Source organism: Helianthus annuus, chromosome 3 (assembly GCF_002127325.2).
Source record: "Helianthus annuus cultivar XRQ/B chromosome 3, HanXRQr2.0-SUNRISE, whole genome shotgun sequence".
Lineage (NCBI taxonomy): Eukaryota > Viridiplantae > Streptophyta > Magnoliopsida > Asterales > Asteraceae > Helianthus > Helianthus annuus.
The window spans coordinates 27,531,910-27,552,126 of NC_035435.2; the positions used below are offsets into that span (position 1 = coordinate 27,531,910).

General features: G+C 35.5%; 2 protein-coding genes across 2 annotated transcripts; both read right to left on the bottom strand.

Moving 5' to 3' along the window:
• Positions 1–7,683: 7,683 nt before the first annotated feature.
• Positions 7,684–10,779, bottom strand: LOC110928919 (cytochrome P450 CYP72A219). The gene is made up of 4 exons (XM_022171966.2): positions 10,507–10,779; positions 9,963–10,180; positions 8,753–8,997; positions 7,684–8,665 (listed from the first exon to the last, which is right to left on the bottom strand). The coding sequence occupies exons 1-4, from the start codon at positions 10,769–10,771 to the stop codon at positions 7,855–7,857; spliced, it is 1,539 nt and encodes a 512-aa protein (XP_022027658.2). The 5' UTR covers positions 10,772–10,779; the 3' UTR covers positions 7,684–7,854.
• Positions 10,780–13,175: 2,396 nt separating this feature from the next.
• LOC110931426 lies at positions 13,176–14,672 on the bottom strand. The gene is made up of 4 exons (XM_022174821.1): positions 14,618–14,672; positions 14,409–14,504; positions 13,833–14,210; positions 13,176–13,582 (listed from the first exon to the last, which is right to left on the bottom strand). The coding sequence occupies exons 1-4, from the start codon at positions 14,670–14,672 to the stop codon at positions 13,176–13,178; spliced, it is 936 nt and encodes a 311-aa protein (XP_022030513.1).
• Between the last annotated feature and the right edge of the window lie 5,545 nt (positions 14,673–20,217).

Below are 20,217 nucleotides of genomic sequence, written 5' to 3' on the forward strand. Positions count from 1 at the left end.
GGGTTATGTTTAATGTCTACCGGGTTAAATAGCCTTACCAGTTTGATTTGGGTTATGTTTTGTGTGTAGCGGGTTAATTGGCCTCAGGAAAGGTGCGCCCAATATGTATTTTAATGCATAAAACCCATTGGGTTTCTTATCTCATTGGTAACAAAACAGTCAATTGTATATCTATACCTCTGCATCTGTGTTGGGTGTGAAGATTTCGTTCTGCGTATAATATATTATTAGTCCTAGCATAATAATAAGTTAGCGAATGTTGCGTGAAAATGGGCGCGTATCTTGGCGGGGCAACACGGGTTGTGGTGCAGCCATGGCGGTGTCTGACTCGCTTTGTCCGCTTTCTTATTTGCAGATCTGAGCCCAAAAAAACACAACTCAGACGAGATGAGGCGATTGAAGAGGAGAAGGTTTTTAAGGGTGGTTGCCCTCCTCTGTCTAAGTTTGATTTTGACTTTATTTAAAGTCAAACATCGCTCTTTGAAGCCAATGATTTTTTTTTCATGAATCAACAACCCTTTCATCTATTCAAACACAGAAAACAGTCGTCTGTTGCTTCTGCTGCTGCCAAACTTATTATTATTATTATTATCACTATTATTGTTATTGCTTTTGTTATTGTTGTTGTTATTGAGTTAATTACATGGATGCTCCTTCGGTATGAAAATTCGTGGATTAAGTTGTTCCATTTCAATTTTAAGAGGCTGTGATGATGAGTTTCAATGCGTCTGAGTGAATTCGATCAAAGATAGAGATTATCCGCATCTTGGCAGGGCAACCCAGGTGGTCATGTGATTGATTGAATGAGTTTGTTGTTTCACATGGCAACCGGTAGGTATGCAGCCATGGCAGATTTATCCACTCTAATCGATTGTTTACAGATCTGAGCCTCATAATCGTTTTATTATGAGCCTCCAAATAGTTTCATCTCAATTTTTGATCATTTCATTTTTCACAAAATTATGATTTAACTATTAATGTAGTATATACAAAGTTGCTCTAAACCAGTTTCATTTCACCCTGTTTTCAATCGTGCTAGTGATTTTTGTAGCTTTGAAGTTGACATTGATGAACTTTTATGATATTGTTTATATTATCAATTGCGGTTGTTGGTGTCTTTAGTCCTTTCATTTTTAAATAGCATATATAATATACGTAGAACATTTTTAAATTTTTTTTCTATTGTATCGCTATATGTAAAATAGCCGCCCGCTATTTATCGCTATTCACTATGTAGCATATAGGTACCTTATCGCTATTTGTCGCTATTCTCTATTAACAACTATTGGAATGGCAAACTGCATGGCTATGTGAATGATTTTTTATCCTTCACATTGAAAGTGGTAAGTTTGCAACTGTAGCTAGTTTGATTTGGGTTATGTCCAATGGGTTAAACAGTCTGATGAAAGGTGCCCAATATGTATTTTGATGCATAAAACCCATTAGGTTTGTTTAATGCATGAAAGGCTATGGTGATAAATTTCAGTGATTTCTCTAGGCATTCGAACAAATTTGAGATTATATGCATCTTGGCAGGGCAACTCGGATGGTAATGTGAAACAAAGATGTATATCTCTCTGTTTTGCATTACATCTAGTAAGTTTGCAGCCATGGCGGTGTGTCTATTTTGTTCGATTTCTTACAGATCTGAGCCTCATAATGAGTGTACTGGATCATGTTGAACTGATGATTTTTGTACTGAAACCAAAAGCATACATATTTATTTATTGATTGAGAAAGGGTACGGAGGTTTTAAGCAAAGTTGGGATTAACCTCACCTTGGCGGGGCACACAGATAAACAGTTCACTGTATTGTTGCTACTGTTGATCATAGTATTAGTGTTACTGTTAATTAGAGTAAATTGCATGGATGGTCATGTGGTATATAACAAATTATGGGTTAAGTTCCACAAGATTTAATTACTAGAATCTGAGTCCGTATTTTCACATTGTCTCTTGAAGAATTGAAAATTTTTAAGAGGCTGTGATGATAAATTTCAATGTGTTTGAAACTTTGAATGAGTTTGAGCAACGATGAGATCATCCGCATCTTGACGGGGCACAACCTGGATGGTGATGTGAAAGATTGAAGATATGAGCGATTATTAGTACTCATTTTTCTTACGTTTAGAGTGTGTGACGATGATTTGCCGGTAACCACCAAGGGATTACAGAAGATTACCAACAAAGAGGAGAATGCTATAACGAAGCTCAATCTTATAAGGAACTAGTAAGATTGCCTGCACTATGCTGCGTGCCTACAAGGTTTTGGTCGATATCTATTTGGTGCAATATAGCAGAAATATGCTTAAAAAGAGAATATCTACACATGTTTTACTTCGACTAAAAACCATAAAAATAAATTTAAATTGGACGGCGGTATGGGCTGATTTTAAATTAATTGTATAAATTTAGTCTAAATGTAACCCAACTTGAAATTATACCAACACATGCTTAAAAATAAGCTTACATAAGAAAATATTGTTATTTTAAGTTAAAGAATCTATACCATCTAATGAAAATGACACGTTGCGACGGTGTCAAAACGTAAAGTAACTCGAATCTATACCATCTAATGAAAACGTATTATATTTGGTCCATAAAAATAAATTTCAATTGGACAGCTGTAAATGGAAACATAAACACAAACTTAAACATAACTTTAATGAAAATTTATGTCTAAACGTAACCCAACTTGAAATTATATCAACACATGCATAAAAATAAGCACATAAGAAAATATTGTTATTTTAAGTTAAAGAATGGTACGACATGTTGCGACGGTGTCGAAACGTAAAGTAACTCGAATCTATTATCATCTAATGAAAACGTATTATATTTGGTCCGAGTCGTTTCTGAACAAAATTTACACTGAAACATAGAAAAATTGAAAAATATACATAAAAATAAACACGAAAACGTATTATATTTGATTCGACGCATTTTTGGAAAAATAAACATATTATGTTAAAACGTTAAACAACTGAAAATGTACACAATAATAAGCGTAAAAACATATTATAAGTGACACAACTCATTTCCCATAAAATTATGGGAAAATTTTATGTCAAAACGTAAATCAACTTAAATTATATCGAGACGTATATAAAAACAAACACGTAAGCTCGATTACTAAATCTTTAAAAAGTTAATTGGTCGTAAGGGTCAATACTGAAAATTAGGAGGTAAAAATATAAAAATAACACAAAAAAAGAAAAAGAAAGTCAAAATATTTACATTTACAAATACGTGTCTATGCTCTAATTTTCTATGATCAAAGTTTTCTGTTTACACTATGCTTGGCTAATAATAACATATCGTCCTGCAAGTGTACTACCCTGAAAAACAAACATTTCAATGTAAAGATTAAGGCATATAAACATTGCAAGTTGGTGTAAACATGAAGATGATATGAAAGGAAGATAATTCATACCTTGTAAACAGCATATATATCTATAAGTTCATCTATTGTATGTTTCATCTAGATAAAGGTGCGTAACATTGTAGAACTCACCCATAGTATTACACATGCTACCAGTTTTCCACACACTCATTTGGGTTGAAACACCCAAAACCACCACGCTGCCCTCTCGTGCCACCCTAATCAACCGCCTCATCAGCTGCTTTGATCATGCTTCGACTATCTTCGTGCCACCCTAGCCAGGGTTCACCATCTTTCTCTCTTGCCTTGGCTTATCTCATTTACACCTCTAAAATATTAATTAATTTGTTTGAAAAATAATGATATAATAAATGAGTAATGTAAATAACTTAATTAATCAAACAAACGAAATAAATTAATAACAAAATTTTTAAAAATAAGCGGAGTTATTAATTCATACAATAAAAATTTGAAAGTGATAAATTAATCATTTTATAAATCTATCCCTCAGCCCAACCACTCCTCTGATGATCTATGTCTGAATTAATTTTTTACATCAATTTGTTATAATTTAATTTTTAGAGTAAAATGCCATTTTAGTTCCGGTGGTTTGGGCCATTTTGTCAGTTTAGTCCAAAGGTTTCATTTTTCGCTTGTGGGTCCAAAAAAGTTTCACCGTTGCCATTTTAGTCCACTGTATCAACTTCATCCATTTTTTCTGTTAACGAGAAGAGCAATTCGGTCATTTTATATGACCGAATTACCCTTATAATTAACAGAATTACATATAAAATGACTGAATTGCCCTTCTTGTTAACATAAAAAATAGATGAAGCTAACCCGGTGGACTAAAATGACAACAGTGAAACCTTTTTGGACTCACAGACGAAAAATGAAACCTTTGGACTAAACTAATAAAATGACCCAAACTACAGGTACTAAAATGGCATTTAACTTTAATTTTTATTTATATTACATTTTTCTTACATAATATTATATTTTATTGTTCATCATATAAGGCAAGGTTGGAGAACTTGTCAGTCGCTAGTCGGCCAGTAAGATGGGGACTGGCGACTACTCGGGATTAATTAGATCGGGTTTTTTAGATGTAATTTTCAGTTATATGTATACATATACATATTTTTATAGGTAATTTTTTAAGTAGCTAGATTTTAACTCTTGCTCAACTCATTTTATAAGTATACAAGATTAATTGCTGGAATTTACATGGTTTGGTTGGAAACTGGGCGGAATTTAGAGGTTTGGCTGGAATATACAGGTTTTTTCCGGAATCTGGCCGGAATCGCCGATTTTTGGCTGCCCGATTAGGCCCGACTAGCGATTAATGAATTAATTAATGAAATGGCCGATTAGCGATTAATCGCCGACTAGTCGCGATTTTTAAAACGGACAAAATTAACACTCAATTGTTATAATCAATGCGGAAAAGGAAAATATATACTTAGGCGTGGCTAGCTAATCAATATAGGTTATTAAATCTTATTATTTGGCAGTGACGTAGTATATATGTTATAAAATGGAACTTATATAAATATCAACGGTGGGATCTACTAACAGATCTTGATAGCATACGTTGACTACGAAACCTTTGACAAATACGAAGATTCCTTGTTATACAAGGTTATTCTTTACTATTTTTGTGCGTTTTGAAACATTTGAGTGGTGGAAGTCTTTAAATTTATAAAGACTAAGGTTCAGTCGTACCTAATTCACTATTTTCTTATTTAATGTGGTGTTTATAAGAATGATGAAGTAAGCTAATTGTTATATTAAATTTAGAGTAAACTTTCGTTTTGTTTCCTGTGGTTTGGTCGTTTTAACGGTTTTGTCTCAATCCTTTAAAAATAGTCATTTTACTACTTGATCTATGAAGCTTATCTCTATTTCACTCCCCGCCCCTAACGCCATCCAATTCAACTGTTAAATCCTGGTCACATGCCCCTCACATGAGGGCATTTTCGTCTTTTCCCATCCCATATATTTTTAACATCTTTTTTATTGATAAAACAAAAGGAGATGCCCCACCCATTATCTTCTTCTTCATCTTCATTTACACACATCACACCAAATTCACAACTTAACCCTAAAATTTTACTACACACCCCCACAAACAACCCAAAATTCTTCTAATTTCAACACCCGATCTTCAGATTTAGGGTTTCCAGATTTGGGGAAATTCAATTTGACCGATGGATGGAAGGAGGATTACGGCAAGTCCACGGCCGTGTAACGTGCGGTGAGTGGTGGCGAAGAAGCGGCGGCGAGTGGTGGCGAAGAAGAGACAACAAAGATCTTCAAAATGAGGCAAGAGTTTATAGAAGTTGAATGGGCTGCAAAAAGCTCAATCATAAGGTGGAAAGACACAACTGTGTCAAAAGAATTCATGGATTATATGGATGCAAGAAAAAGAAATCCTGAAAAATTCCTACCAAGGTCAAACTGGGTGTAAACGAGCCGAGCCGAGCCCGAGCTCGACCAGGCTCGAGCTCGAGCTCGTTTAACATATGAAAGCTCGAGCTCGGCTCGATTCGAGCTTGATTTCTAAAGCTCGAGCTCGGCTCGAAGTTAATTTTTCAAGCTCGAGCTCGGCTCGGGCTCGACTCGTTTAGTATTTATTAATTAATTTATATTAATTATAATTATGATTATACATATAATTTAGTTATTTTTTATATTTATATAAATGGTAATTATTATTATATAAATATATGTTTAATATATTAATAAAAAATATAAAAACAGAAAGCTCGATTAGGCTCGCGAGCCGGCTCGAGCTCGATAAGCAAAGCTCAGGCTCGGGCTCGTTTACTAAACGAGCTTGTTTTTAGGCTCGGGCTCGAGCTCGAGCTCGTTTAAGCTTGGCTCGTACGAGCTTTTTTTTCGAGCCGAGCTCAAGTAGCTCGCGAGTAGCTCGGCTCGTTTACACCCCTAACCTTGCTGAAAACAAGGAGTCTACTGTTGTTCCATTCAAACCCCCGGAAATCTTCTACTACAATCCAAGGATTATGGAGAACTACAGGAACAATTTAAAAGTAAAGCATAGCTATGAAAATTGGATTGTAGAAGAAAAACTACTGCTTATAAGCTGCATGCCAGACACAACACATGTAGTCAGAACTGCTGAAAATCAAAGAGCTGGCACTTACACAGTAGCATTTGAGGATTCTCCAAAGAAAGATCTATGAAATTTTCCACATCTCTCAGAAGAAAGGAGTGTTGTTCTTTCTTCATAGGTCCAAAGGGTTGCCTCTAATCTTTTCTAACCAGAGATTTATAGACAACAAGCTACTTACAGATTAAAAGATGCGAAGACAGAGAACCTTTCTCTGTAAATCAAAGTTGGTTGACTCTAATGAAGATAACGGAATTGTCAAGGATTTCTTGTTCAACAATTTTTTTTTCAAAGAACTCTTCATCAACAAATAAGAGAGTAAAAAAACATACTTAAAAATAAGTGTGATTTTGGCATTAGCAGATCTAGGGGGAGATTGTTGGGTTATATAAGATCTATTAATGATGAAGTCATAACCCAAGGGAACCATCATCCCTGTCTAAAGAAATAAGTTAAAGTACACTCACAAGTCCAGTAGTTTCTCTCCCCTTGAAAGCTTCTTAAAATAGCTGCCCCAACTACCGCTACATCAAACTACTGCCTTCAAAGATTAGAGTATAGAAGAATAAATGCTGATTGTCAAAGTGCTGGTCAACAAGTTAACCAAAGTCAAAGACTAAAGAATAGAAGATCAAGTCAACAAGTCAAATACAGAAGTTCCGGATTTCCATAAGTGTTGGTTCTAAACCAGCAGTTCTGGATTTCCAAAAGTGTTGGTTCTCAACCAGCAGTTCTGTGAAATCCAGCAGTTCACATTAACTCACATAGAAGTAGCAGTTAAATGAAACAGTGCAACTATCCTGCAGTTTTGATAACTACTGGCAATTACATCATTTAATGAAGCTTTTAAGGGTCGCTTTCATGATAACGTCACCAGCTCTTCACTTCTCTTGTATATAGTTCTTCATTGTAATTGTAATAGTTAACATTTCTGAGCGCATAAGAACTAAGTGAGAGAGTGTTCACCTGGTGAGGGGAGTACTGTATGTACCTTTGTGATTGTATTACATCATATGAATTCAATGAAATCATTTTGAAATCATTCCTAAATCTAGTAGTGTTAGATTGATGTGTTTGTTTATTACCGTTTGATTGAATTTCTAATTTGATTAACTATTTTATCAGAAAAACACACACTACACAGTACACACACTCTCAGATCCAACACTTATCATCAAAACCCAAAGATTATTCATAAAGATAACATGATTACACCAAGAAAACAACAAATTTAGTGCAAGTTGACAACAAACCTCTCATAGATGATGGGAACATTTCAAACTTATTTAATGTTTTTACGATATGAGTTCTATAGTAGTAACATGTTAAGTAGTAAAAATTATAAGATATTACGTAGAATCAAGGGAGCACCAAACTGAGGTGGAAGAGTGAATGCGCGAAACGGAGAATGCTGGTAAGATGGTGAAAGCTCAAATGAGAAGTGTCGCAGAATCATTGCAATGGCTGTTTTCGCTTCCGTCATAGCTAGGTTTTGTCCACTGCAAATACGAGGACCATTAGAAAACGGGAAAAATGGGCCCACACCTTTGCCCTTAGTCGCATTAATGACCCCTTTTGCAAACCTATCAGGTTTAAACTCGTTTACATCGTCTCCCCACAATTCAGGGTCATGATGAACATGCATCATGGGTAACGATAACTCCACGCCCGACGGTATCACCATGTTTCCTAGCTTCGTGTCCTTATGAGTCGCGCGTGTCATCATGACCGCGGGTGGGTATAACCTAAGAACCTCATTCAGTATCATTGTCAAAATCTTGAGATTTTTTAAACCTTCAAAATCAAGTTGTTTGTCACCGAAAACTTGAAAAATCTCTTCTCGAGCTCGGATTTGCCATTCTTGATGCAAACTCAAACAAATCATTGTCCATACGATCATATTCGAGGTTGTTTCAGATCCAGCAATGTAGAAAAATTTGCATTCTTCGATCACGTCTTCCATACTCATTCCAACTCCATTTTCTTCAATCTCTCTCTTGTTTGATTCTAGCAAAATTCCAAGTAAGTCATCATATTTACCTTCTCCCAACTCGATTGCTTTCTTCCTCTTGTTGATTATAGCCACCAATACTGATCGAATCTCATTAGCATTTTCTTTAAACTTTTTGTTAGCTCGTGTTGGTATAAACCTGAATTCAAAACAATATATAACTCAACATCTGTTATTCAATTACATATAATCCGATTACGATTACTGGATCTTTTACTATATTTACCTTCCTCCGGGAATATAAAGTATAAAAAGCATTTGGAATAGTAGATTAATTTGTTCATTTTGGATTTGGTATATCTTTTGCCCTTCCTCATAAGAGCTGCCGAAAGCTGTTCGTGAAATTACGTCTCCGCCTAAGTTATTGATATATGGCCATACATCAACTTCTGTGGAACCAGATTTGCCGGTAAGTAGCTCCCATGTGTGGATCATATCACTACAACTTGAGCTAATAGCCGAGAACATAATCTATGCACATATCAATTCATTAATTGTTTTAGGTTTGAATCAATCAAGAAATGTGAGCTTTTATATGCCATCAAACCTAGTTAGACCCAAATATACCCCTTACACCACCTAATATTATGTGTTTTGCTCACATAGAGCTCAAAGATTTGTTTTTGGTTACCCGAGTGGAGACTTCATAGAACCATCCTGAACTTCTCACTCAAACACATTTAACAATGAAGTTCACCTTTTATCCACAACCAATGTGTCCAAAAATTCTTGGTGATGTTTGAGGTTTTATATCCACTATGTGCCCAGTCTCTCACTTGTCGATGATGATATAAGATTCATCATGCATGTTATATGTTAAATTTAGTGCATTTATAAACAACTTGGTTATAAACATGCCAAATGAGTGATAAATTGTTTAGAACCTTCAAATCCAACACAATTAAATTTGATAGTGATTTAATAGTGTGAGTTTCATTGGAGAACACTAAAAAAGTAGGGAACTGGGGAACAGTGCATTTAACATGTTAAATAAATCATAAAAATTCAACTTTAAATGCTATTTTTTTTTAAATTTGGAGTATTTGTATATAAATATGTGTAGAAGCTATTCCAATAAAACAATTTTGTAAAAGAAAAGTTTTACCATTTTTTAACTGTTTTTTAAATATTTTTTATTTTTATTTTTTCTATTAAAAAGGCTTCTACTTGTATTTATATGCAAAAACTACGTAAAAGAAATTTATAAAACCTTGATTTTTAACATGTTAAGCTGAATTTTTAACATGTTAAATCTTTCTCAATTTTCTCAAGTAGGCTAGTGCTTCTCATACGATGTTGTTTATTGATTTAACATGTATTTAGAAAAAATGATGTTGTTTATTGCTTTAATGTCAAATGCAAATAATGTACTTAAATGGTGAGTTGTGTCCAAACTTTTTGTTTGGGCTCAATAAAAGGACATCCTCTACACAAACCTTAAGATTTTGAAGATTAAAAGCTGGATTTATGATTTTACGATGTTTGATCCATTTATGCCCTTCAGCGACAAGAATCCCGCCGATGAGGCTATCACGAAACGCCTCGGGGTGTGGTTTTCGAAATTCATCTGATCTTAATAATATCTCTTTTATCAACTCTGGATCCCTGATATGCATACTTGGTTTTGGCCCCATCCATATGAACGATTTTTCACCTGCTCAAACAATTCATAGTTGGATACCCATTTTTCAAAACAATTATTATCTAAAAGTGCGGTCAACGCATAACTACTGTATTAGTAAAAAAAAAACTATGAAAATTATATAATACATCTGTACATGATGCATGAAAGATAATAATTGTCCCGTGCTTCGTATATTACTCTCAAAGGATCATGTAAAATTGCTTATGCGATGTGTAGCTCTCTACTAATCGTATCAATTTGAGTTTCTAATTACATATTACCATAAATCACACGTATATGGATTGATAGAAATAAGACATAAGTATATTGAAAAAGAAGAAGAAAGTGATTAATACCATATTTGGAGATGATATGATGCTCAAAGGGGAGGGCATATGAAGCAATATCATGGGTGACTGGAATGGGCTTTGATTTACCTTCTTTCACCATTGTTGCAAGCTCTATCAAGTCACCAATTAGAAGCTTGTATGGATTACCTTTATACCCTTCATCTCTCAGCCACCTCTCTAGTTTCTTTGGCTTCAACCATATCCAGTTTAGTAATTTCCATCCCCACCTTAAGATCACAATTGCAACAATGGCTATTGCAACTCTACCCATTGTTCCCATTTTGTTTGTTTTTTTTTTGTTTCTTACTGAGAAAGAGCAAGTGAAGTAAATGTGTATTAATAAGAAGGAAGCGTTGACTTTTATAACATTAACATGACGATGCAATTGAGCGTTAGTTAATGATAATAATAATGATAATGATAATAAGAATAATCATCATCATCATACTAGGTAAATCCCACAAATAGCAAAGCTAAGGTAGGGTCTAAGGAGGGTAAGATGTAGACAGTCTTACCTCTACCCCATAGGATTAGAGAGCCTGCTTCCAGTGAGACCCCCGGCTCCATAGTAGTTTTGCATCAAGCCTTGGACATAAGTCGCATAACTCTCGTAAAAAGGCCGATTAGTGCATGTACCCTCTTTGTCCTTCGACTATCAACGGCACTACATGATGCATGATTAACCGTCCCCCACTTTTGCTCCCGAAGGTCCATACATATATATATTATACGTACACACCGCAAACAGGGAGTTAACATGTTGTGCAATAATAACATGTTGCATGGAAGTAAGCTAAAGAAATGGAAAAGAAACAGGAAAAGACAATTTGTGCAATATTCCATTCATTTGTATTTATGTATTTCTTTAACGAATATATATATATATTTTTTTTAATTTTAACTATGGTTTTCATGAAAGTCAATATGGCCGGCACTAGAAAATTGGAAAAGACACAGGAAAAAAGACAAATTTTGCAAGATCCATTTATTTGTATTTATGCATGTCTTTAAAACGTTTTTTTTTCTTTACTATGCTTTATGTATAACTGTTGCTATGAATTATAGTATACCCAATAGGACCGTAAACGAATCAAAGAATACGAATATATAAGGCTTTGTTTCTTTTCTTTCGTTAAAGAAATAATGTGTTTACGAACAGTTCATGAACATTTACGGAACGAAATTTTATGTTTGTATTTGCTTATTAAGGAAACGAATGTGTTCAGAAACACGAATAAAATCAGCGGAGGCGGAAGCTAGAGGTGGATGACAGAGGGAATCCTAAACCCTAAAACTTAAAGCACTAATCATGGAACTGTGGTCGATAGTATTCGTTAATGTGAATAATGAGAAGGAAATTGGAACAATGCATAAATGTGAGAATGAAGTTTCCTATTTTATTTGTTAGGATAATAACAATAATAAGAATTAAATAATATAAAAATTAAGATAAAATAAATAGATGTACAAAAATAGTTAATAAATAACCGTAGATGAAAGAACATTTACGAAGACATTACCGAATGTTTAAGAACACAATTAAACGAATGAGTAATCTGTTCATGTTCGTTCATTTAAGTAATTGAACAAATTTCTTATTTATGTTCGTTTATTTATTAAACGAATGAACATGAACGAGCTTCTCGTCAAACAGTTCAATCCTTTGTATCACTAAAATTACCCGGTTACACAATCTGCTTTATCGTTAAAATTTGTGAGTAGCCATGCAAATTTGAGAAAACTTGACACACCATGACCTGGCCACATCAACATCAGTACCCCCCACGTTTATTTGCTAGTGTTAATTTTTTTTCCATGTAAATATATATTCATAGAATTATAATGGGGAATTGGTCTGTAATAATTCTATCTAGAGGTCATTGGTTATTGACGTCTCATCTTTAAATATTCGCGCCACTAGTCCTATCTTTCATCTATTTTTCCTACACCGGTCCCCCGTTAAAAAACTTAACGGAGTTATGTTTTTTTTTCCAAATTACAAACAGTTTTTTACGGCTTTTGATCAGAACGACGATACGAGACCATTGATGTAAAACTTACCTCAAAACATGCTCCAAACGATGAAAACGGTGCTTCAATTCGGGTGTTTAAATTTCCAATTAACGAAAATCAAGTCATTTGTAGTATCATTTTGAGGTAAGTTTTACATCAATCGACTTGTATCGTTGTTCTGATCACAAGCCCTAAAAAATTTGTTTGTAATTTGGAAAAAAGCTTGACTCCGTTAAGTGTTTTTTTTTTTTTTTTTTTTTTTTTTTTTTTTTTTTTTTAACGGGGAACTGGTGTAGGAAAAATAGGTGAAATGTGGGACTGGTGGGAGGAATATTCAAAGGTGAGACTGTTAATGGCCAATGACCTTTTTTTTTTGAACGGCCGACAAAATATTTTATTCATTGTAGCGGGATGCTACCACCAAACATACAAAAGTTTTACACCAAGTTAAACTACATAATTACAAAAATTGCTTAACCACCCACTTTAAATTTACTCCATTCTTCCCATGTAAGTGTCTCCGTCTTTGACCGGTTCTTCACCCATAGATACGCCAAAGCTTTGATTTCGTCTAGGATCTTAGTCGTGTTTGGTGTTACTTGTTGAAACACTAATTCATTCCTCGACTTCCAAATGCTCCAAAGTGTTACCAAAATGACCTCCTACAACACCTTCTTCTTTCTGGAGGAACCCGAGCTTATCTCATGTAGTGTTAATAAATCCTTTATATCAAATGCAATGATAGGTGGAATCGAGCACCAATTCACAACATTTTGCCATATCAGTTGAGCAAAGTGACATGAAACAAAAATGTGTTCACTAGTCTCGAAATAGTTTCCACACATGGCGCACATTTGGTTTTGCACTGGAATATTCCGAGCAAATAATGCACTCTTTGTCGGCAAGCGTTCCATTTCAGCTCTCCATGCCACTATTCCAACTTTTTCCGGGACCCAATTATTCCATTTGAATACCCTTGCAGGCCGCACGCGATTAGCCGCTCCCAGAATTCTTTTTATGCTTGCAACATTAAACGAACCCGAACCATCAAACTTCCACAACCACTTGTCTGCTCCATTTGAAATCCTCGCCCATTCAGCCCATTAATCTGCCCCAATAATTGTTGGAGTTGACTGTCTTCATTATTCCCCAAAGTCGATAACCTCCAGGCCCAATGAAATTCTAACTGTGACCCCCTAATCTTCATTCGATCGCATACTAGAGAGTCCTTATGACTTTCAGCTTTAAACAGGTCCGGAAACTTAAGGTAAAAGGGGACCGAATCGGCCCAACAATCCAGCCAGAAAAATATATTTTACCATCAGCCAAGACTGCATTTGAAGCTGTATTTAAATCGATATCAGCGGCTAATAAAATATTTCGAACACTAGCGATACTCTTCCAAGGCCGGGCCATAGAAACTTTTATTGGGATATCTTTCCATCCTCGCGAATTATGATGTATTGCCCAGATAACGCGTCTCCACAAACCGCTTTTTTTCGTTTTAAACCTCCACCACCATTTTGCCAACATCGCTATATTCGCATCCCTTAGTGAACCAAACCCCAAACCCCCGTATTCCACCGGAGCTATCGTTTTATCCCATGCCATCCAATTCATTCTAGCTTTTTCCTCCGATCCTCCCCAAAAGAATACTCGTCTTATTCTATCAAGGGACTCCAAAACTTGTATCGGGGCTTTATATAGTGAAAAGAAATATGTAGGTAAGGAATTTAACACCGATTTAATAAGTGTAATCCTTCCACCATATGATAGTGTTTTAGCTTTCCACAATGAAAGCCTATTCTTAAATACATCAATCACCGATTTCCAATTTTTTACAAGATTCATGTTCGCACCTAATATCATACCAAGATGTTTAAATGGGAACGTACCTTTTTTACACCTTAACAAGTTTGCCATATCTTGTACTTCGTGATCCTCCACCCCTATCCCATAGATGCTACACTTCTCTAAATTTACTCTTAGTCCTGACACCAAATAAAAGCATCTCAACAATCGCCTTAGGTTTGTTATATTATTGGTGGACCATTCTCCCAAAAACATAACATCATCGGCATACACTCTTCCGTATGAAACATACCTTCATTAGAGAATTTGATTCCGTTAAAAAGACCCATAGCAGTGGCTTTTTTCATAATTCCAGTTAGAGCTTCTGTAGGATCGAATTCGGACCCGAACGAGTCGATCAGAAGAGTTTATCCTTGTAACGAAAGGTGGAAACAGACGTAACAAGGTCAATTCAGCAAGATATACTCATAAATTGCCTTTCTGATTGATATAATGACTGATTACAATGAGTCGGCACTTCGGCAGCACTTCATTACACTGACCGGAATTCTATATGTAATTTCGCATGAACAAGACTATTTATAGGCCTGGAATTCCGTGTGAAAGAGCTCCCAAACGAAATTAGATTCCATGCGGAATCTAATTCCGTGCGGAATCACTCATGTGCATTTTCATGCGGAATTAGCCACTCATGCGGAATTACCTGATTTCTCGAAATACGTGCCCTGTTCTATCTATCTAAGACAAGACTCGATACAAGACGAAGTCGACAGATGCATGCACTAACAGACTCCCCCTCGAGTGTTGACGAGTCTTCAGTGTCGAGTCTTCGCATCTTCAGTCTTTATCAGTCTTCGGGCTTCTCTTCAAAGTATCTTACATTGTAAATCATCCTCAAATCTCTCTCTTCTCTTCTCTATCAGCACCATCAGACTCCCCTTGAACAAATACTCTCTCCCTCGAATGTTGAATCTTTAAATTCATCAGCAGCTTGCGTGTCTACAAGCTTCCAGAATTAACACCTGGCTCTTAGCATCTTCAAACTCCCCCATTCGATAAACTGGGATCACAGTCTGGCTTTCACAGGTTCAAGATCGTCGCCTGGCTCACACTCTGCTCAGAATCGAAACCTGGCTCTCTAAACATAGAATCCTCAGGAATCGGAACCTAGCTAACCTGCACAGTCTCTTTCATAAACATAAGCTTTATACCATAAAGACTTTTGCAATTTCAGACACTACTTACAGATCTCTGATGAACCACTTGTAAAAACATTGATTCAACATTAAAATCTTCTGATGACCACTTGCAAGAAAGATTTCAAAACATTTTTACTCACACTCTTCCTCAAATGATGCTCATCTTGTTTAGCACTTGGAATTTTGAAAATTAGCTTTCCAACAACAGTTGTCGAAAATCTTTTTGGATTTTTCAAAATTTATACTAAAAACACACTGAAAATCTTTTTGGAATTTTGAATAAAATGAAATACAGTAAAGAAATATTTACAGACAATCTTTTTGTGAGTTTGTGTAAGAGGATCATATCAGTTTATGAGACAAACCACCAACACCATTAAGCTTCATTTCATTTAAAATTCTAAACAATTCACCTAGATTGTCAATATACTGGTCCACTTAAATTTTCACACAAAGTTCAACTGTTTTGAGATACGATATTAGAGTTTTAAGCACTTAAACTTATTCGCATGTCCCACCACTTGAATATACTCCCGTATCCAGATCCCAATATTCAGTCTTACAGGTGAGTATACCAAGATGATATCTGTTAAAGGATTAAATGCGAAACCGTGAGAGCTCAGGTCAGAACTTCCGTTCAGCAGAGAGATGACGGCTCGACTTTAGGTGTGTTCCCTTTAGAGAATCTTTTCTTCAACAGCACATGATTAGCATTTTTCAATGTTTCATTATTTTTTTGTACTGAGGGTTGCGCTATATTTCAAGCATTTTGTAAAGTATTATACGGAGACTAGGCTATTGCTTCCGCAAAATCAGAAGTCCCGGGATAATACCCCAGATATCACTGAGTATAAAGACCTAGTATCTCAGAAAGAGGGACCTATCAAACAAGATTTCGGGGGTTACCCATATATCCAAGAAATGTTACCCACGAGATAAGTAAGTTTGAAATTTAGGTTTATATCTCGAATACAATCTAATAAATGTGTAAAAACCTCCTGGCACATCCACAGTGAAATTGTTTATCACATTTTTTTACTTTACATTTCTTTAGCGTGTTGTAATAGTCCACTGATGTACTATAATTTCCTCTTTTCTCAACAAAACTCTTTTTTGGTTTTTATCATGTTTTTTGACTTTTTCAAATTCTCTAATGTTTTTGAAATTTCTGAAATTTTTACTCCCCCTAAAACGCAAACACATTTAAAGAAATTTGAAAACAAACTGTACAAGATACTGACAACTGATGTGAATTGCTTCAAATCACCATCCACTTGGCATAAACAATCAGAACTCCCCCTCTCAACAAACTATTTTCCCATTATGATTTCAAAACACTTAAGTTTGTTTTAATCAAAATAGTTTTTCCGGAAAATTAGTTTTGTTTTAACCACTTGTAGGTTCGGGGTTCATCATCTTGCTTTGTTCTTCAACCTATTCACATGCAGGATTACATCAAGTTCAACTTAATGACCTTGATTAACCTCTGTACCACTTGTAAATTTACCTATCCAAATACAAAGAATGATGCCGACTCATGCTCCACGATTACCAACTTAGGAGCTCCGGCAAGTCAGGTTTTTCATTCAAAGAATATGTCCACCCAAGCCTGACCAGCCTTGGGTGTTACCAAGTCACCATCACTCGGTTTCTTACCTCCCATCTTTTTCTCATAGAACTCTTTAACCCCTTTGACTTTTCTATCAATCATTTTACCAAAGATGTGTTTCACTTTGGGGTTAAAGGCCTTTTCGACATCAAAAACCTTTTTATCGGAATAAAATTGGTTTGAAATTTCAACTTAACCAATTTTCTTCTGAAAATTTTCAGTCTGAAGTGGTGGAAAATTCACATCATCCACAGTCGGAACTGATTTTTCACCTCTTTCCTCAACCTGTGGCTCCTCTGACTTTGTGGAATCAGATTCATCGCCAGAAGATAGCTCCTCTGATTTTGACCTATCAGAATCATCGCTAGAACTATCACCCGATTTCTTAACAACCCATTTCTGGTTGTCAGATTTAGCTCTTTTCTTGTAAAACTTGTTTGAACATTCACCAATTTCAAATTTTGAATTTTTAAATAGTTTGGTTCTATCAATTGGTGGTTCAAACTCAATCACTTTCTCTTTCATTTTAAAAACTCCCTGTTTGGTTTGAAATGCCTGTGAACAATTTATGGCAATATGACCACTTTTTCCACACTTGAAACAGGTTCGAGTTTCCTTCTTCTGATACACAGTCTGCATCTCTTCTTGCTTCTTTGCAAGGAATTCTCTGTTCGACTGCTTTCTGAACAACTTTTCTTTCTCTTCTTCAGAAGATGTACCTGAAACAAATGTCATTTTTGATTTAAAATCTCGAATATATTTTTCATTTTTCTGATTTTCTGGTGGAATAAATCCAAGACCTTTCTTTTTGAAATTACCGTTATGGTTTGGTTTCTTTCGATAACCAGAACCAGAACTGTAACCTTTTTTTCTTGTTTAACCTTTGTTGTACTCTTGAGGTGTATTTTTTAGGTTTATCAGTAAGATTTACATCTTTTATTTCAGAAATATTAATTTCTGTTAATTTGAAAACCTTTTTTATCAATTCAGGTTTAACACCTCTTATTGGAAATTCCTCATCTGAATATAATTTATCAGAATCATTCAAAGTATAAGCAACTTTAAACGTTTCATCATCCAAATTAGATTTTGATAACAAAAATTCATTACTGTAAACTCTTTTGCCCTGTTTTTCTGTTTGACTCGGAGTGCTGGACTCAGATTTTGACTCTGATATAGACTCTGACTTTGACTCCTCTGTTTCATCGTTATCTAACACATGATCCACCACTTTCTTCATTAATTGAGATTGTTGATCAGTGTCAGATGATGTGAACGTGACATCTATTTTTTCTGGCAAATTGACTGTAGACTCAGACTCCCACTGTAAGTTTGTTGCCTTTTGAACTCTTTCAGAATTTGGATTTCTAGGCAAATATCCATTTTCCAGCGGGGGTGGACACTTGTTATAACTGAAACCTTGTTTCTTACCAGAATTCTTTTTGTCAGTCTTTTTCTTTGTGTCATTCTTCTTTTCAGTCTTCTTTTCAGGAGCCTTTTCTTCAGAAACCTTTTGTTCTTCGGTTACTTCATCATCCTCAAATGCCTTCATGCCTTCAACAGTTCGATAAATCATGTCAATGAAATAAGAAGTACATGAGTAACTTTTCAACAAACGATTTACTCTTTCAGTTTCTATCCTTTGTAGTTCCAGTTTCTGTTCAAGAGCAGCACACTTCTCGATATATTGTTCATAACTTTTTGCTTTATCATGAACGCTCCTTGAAGTGTCTTCGTTGCTGTTGCTTGTTCTTCGCTTGTATCATTGTACATATTCATGGCCTTGTTCAGCACATCATATGATTCCTTCAATCGGTTCATATTGTTAATCAGTTCACTGTTTTTCTTCTTCAAAATCTCACAGGTTTCACAATTTGCTTGAATCTTCCGTGCATCAGCTTCTTCATCAATTTTGAACTTTGGAACTTCTTTAACTTTTCTTCTGACCACCGGAACATCTTCATCATCACTGCTTACCGGTGTTTTGACCTTTTTCTTTTTCTGTTTATGTAACACCTCGAAATTTTGTGTCCAATGATGTGTTAACACGTGTCATTTGATTACACGTGGCATCCATAATAAATAAAGGACTAATTTTGACAAACCTTGAAAGTATATAAATTCGAGGGTTATAAATGTCAACAAGGGTAAATATACTGTATAGTATCCCTAAATAATGCTTAAACCTTCAAACGAATAAATTATAGATCGTACAAAAACAAAACGCGAAAGAAAGTGAGAGATTACAAACTACAGGGGTTAACTGTGTCAACATGTTTAATAATACCTCTGAGTGACCCTTTAACGTTCCAAAGACTTTGTAACGGTATTATACCCTCACTAAAATAATATATATGAATTTCGCGAAGTTTCGATATGAAACGAGAAAGTTACGATCGAATTCGTAGAAGAAGGGTTAAAAGCGACAACAGTGAAAGTTAAGGCTTTCCAATATAATTAATAAATAAACCAGGGACTTAATAATGCGGGTAAATAACACGAGGCCCCTATCGGTAAATAACCGAGGGCCAAACCGCAAAGTTACCCCTTCAAAACCGAAAGGTCAGGTAAATCATTACGAAAGATTTCGTTATTAATGGCTGGATTCTACAATCATTGCAAAAGGATTTGAAAATCCTGAAATCTTAACCTCTCGCGGCCCGCGTGAAGGTTAAGCTTAAGTTGAGGCGGGCCGCGAGCCACCTCAATTACGCATCTGATTTATTGAACTCATGCGACCCGCGTTAAAATGCATGGGAACTCCCATGCGGGCCGCGTAAAGTGCCCAGATGCAGAATTGTTGTAACTACATGGCTTTTGGAGCTTGTGAACGACCAAACCTCAATCAATGAGGCATGGGTGCTCCCTACTCGACCCATAACCCTCTAATACACCTGCCATTCATCCAAGGGCACTTGTAGAGTTGTGTGTAATGATCTTGAGCCATGACATTTGCTATAAATAGCACTAGTATGCAACATAACATTCACAACATCAAAACACACACCTCTGGTCATTTCAAGAGCTCTCAAGTCCTCTTCTCTGCTCCATAAGCAAGAACACAACTTCTGTAAGTGATCTAAC

What these genes read in the sequence shown, in the direction of transcription:
- LOC110931426 (XM_022174821.1), bottom strand. Translation starts at nt 14,672, where the DNA reads ATGAAAAAAGCCACTGCTATGGGTCTTTTTAACGGAATCAAATTCTCT. An exon ending in AATCAAATTCTCTAATGAAG is followed by an intron (nt 14,505 to 14,617) that starts GTATGTTTCATA and finishes ATTTGGTGTCAG; the next exon opens with GACTAAGAGTAAATTTAGAG. An exon ending in AAATGCAGTCTTGGCTGATG is followed by an intron (nt 13,583 to 13,832) that starts GTAAAATATATT and finishes CAAATGGAGCAG; the next exon opens with ACAAGTGGTTGTGGAAGTTT.
- LOC110928919 (XM_022171966.2), bottom strand. Translation starts at nt 10,771, where the DNA reads ATGGGTAGAGTTGCAATAGCCATTGTTGCAATTGTGATCTTAAGGTGG. An exon ending in TCATATCATCTCCAAATATG is followed by an intron (nt 10,181 to 10,506) that starts GTATTAATCACT and finishes TTGTTTGAGCAG; the next exon opens with GTGAAAAATCGTTCATATGG. An exon ending in CTTTATATTCCCGGAGGAAG is followed by an intron (nt 8,666 to 8,752) that starts GTAAATATAGTA and finishes TTTTGAATTCAG; the next exon opens with GTTTATACCAACACGAGCTA.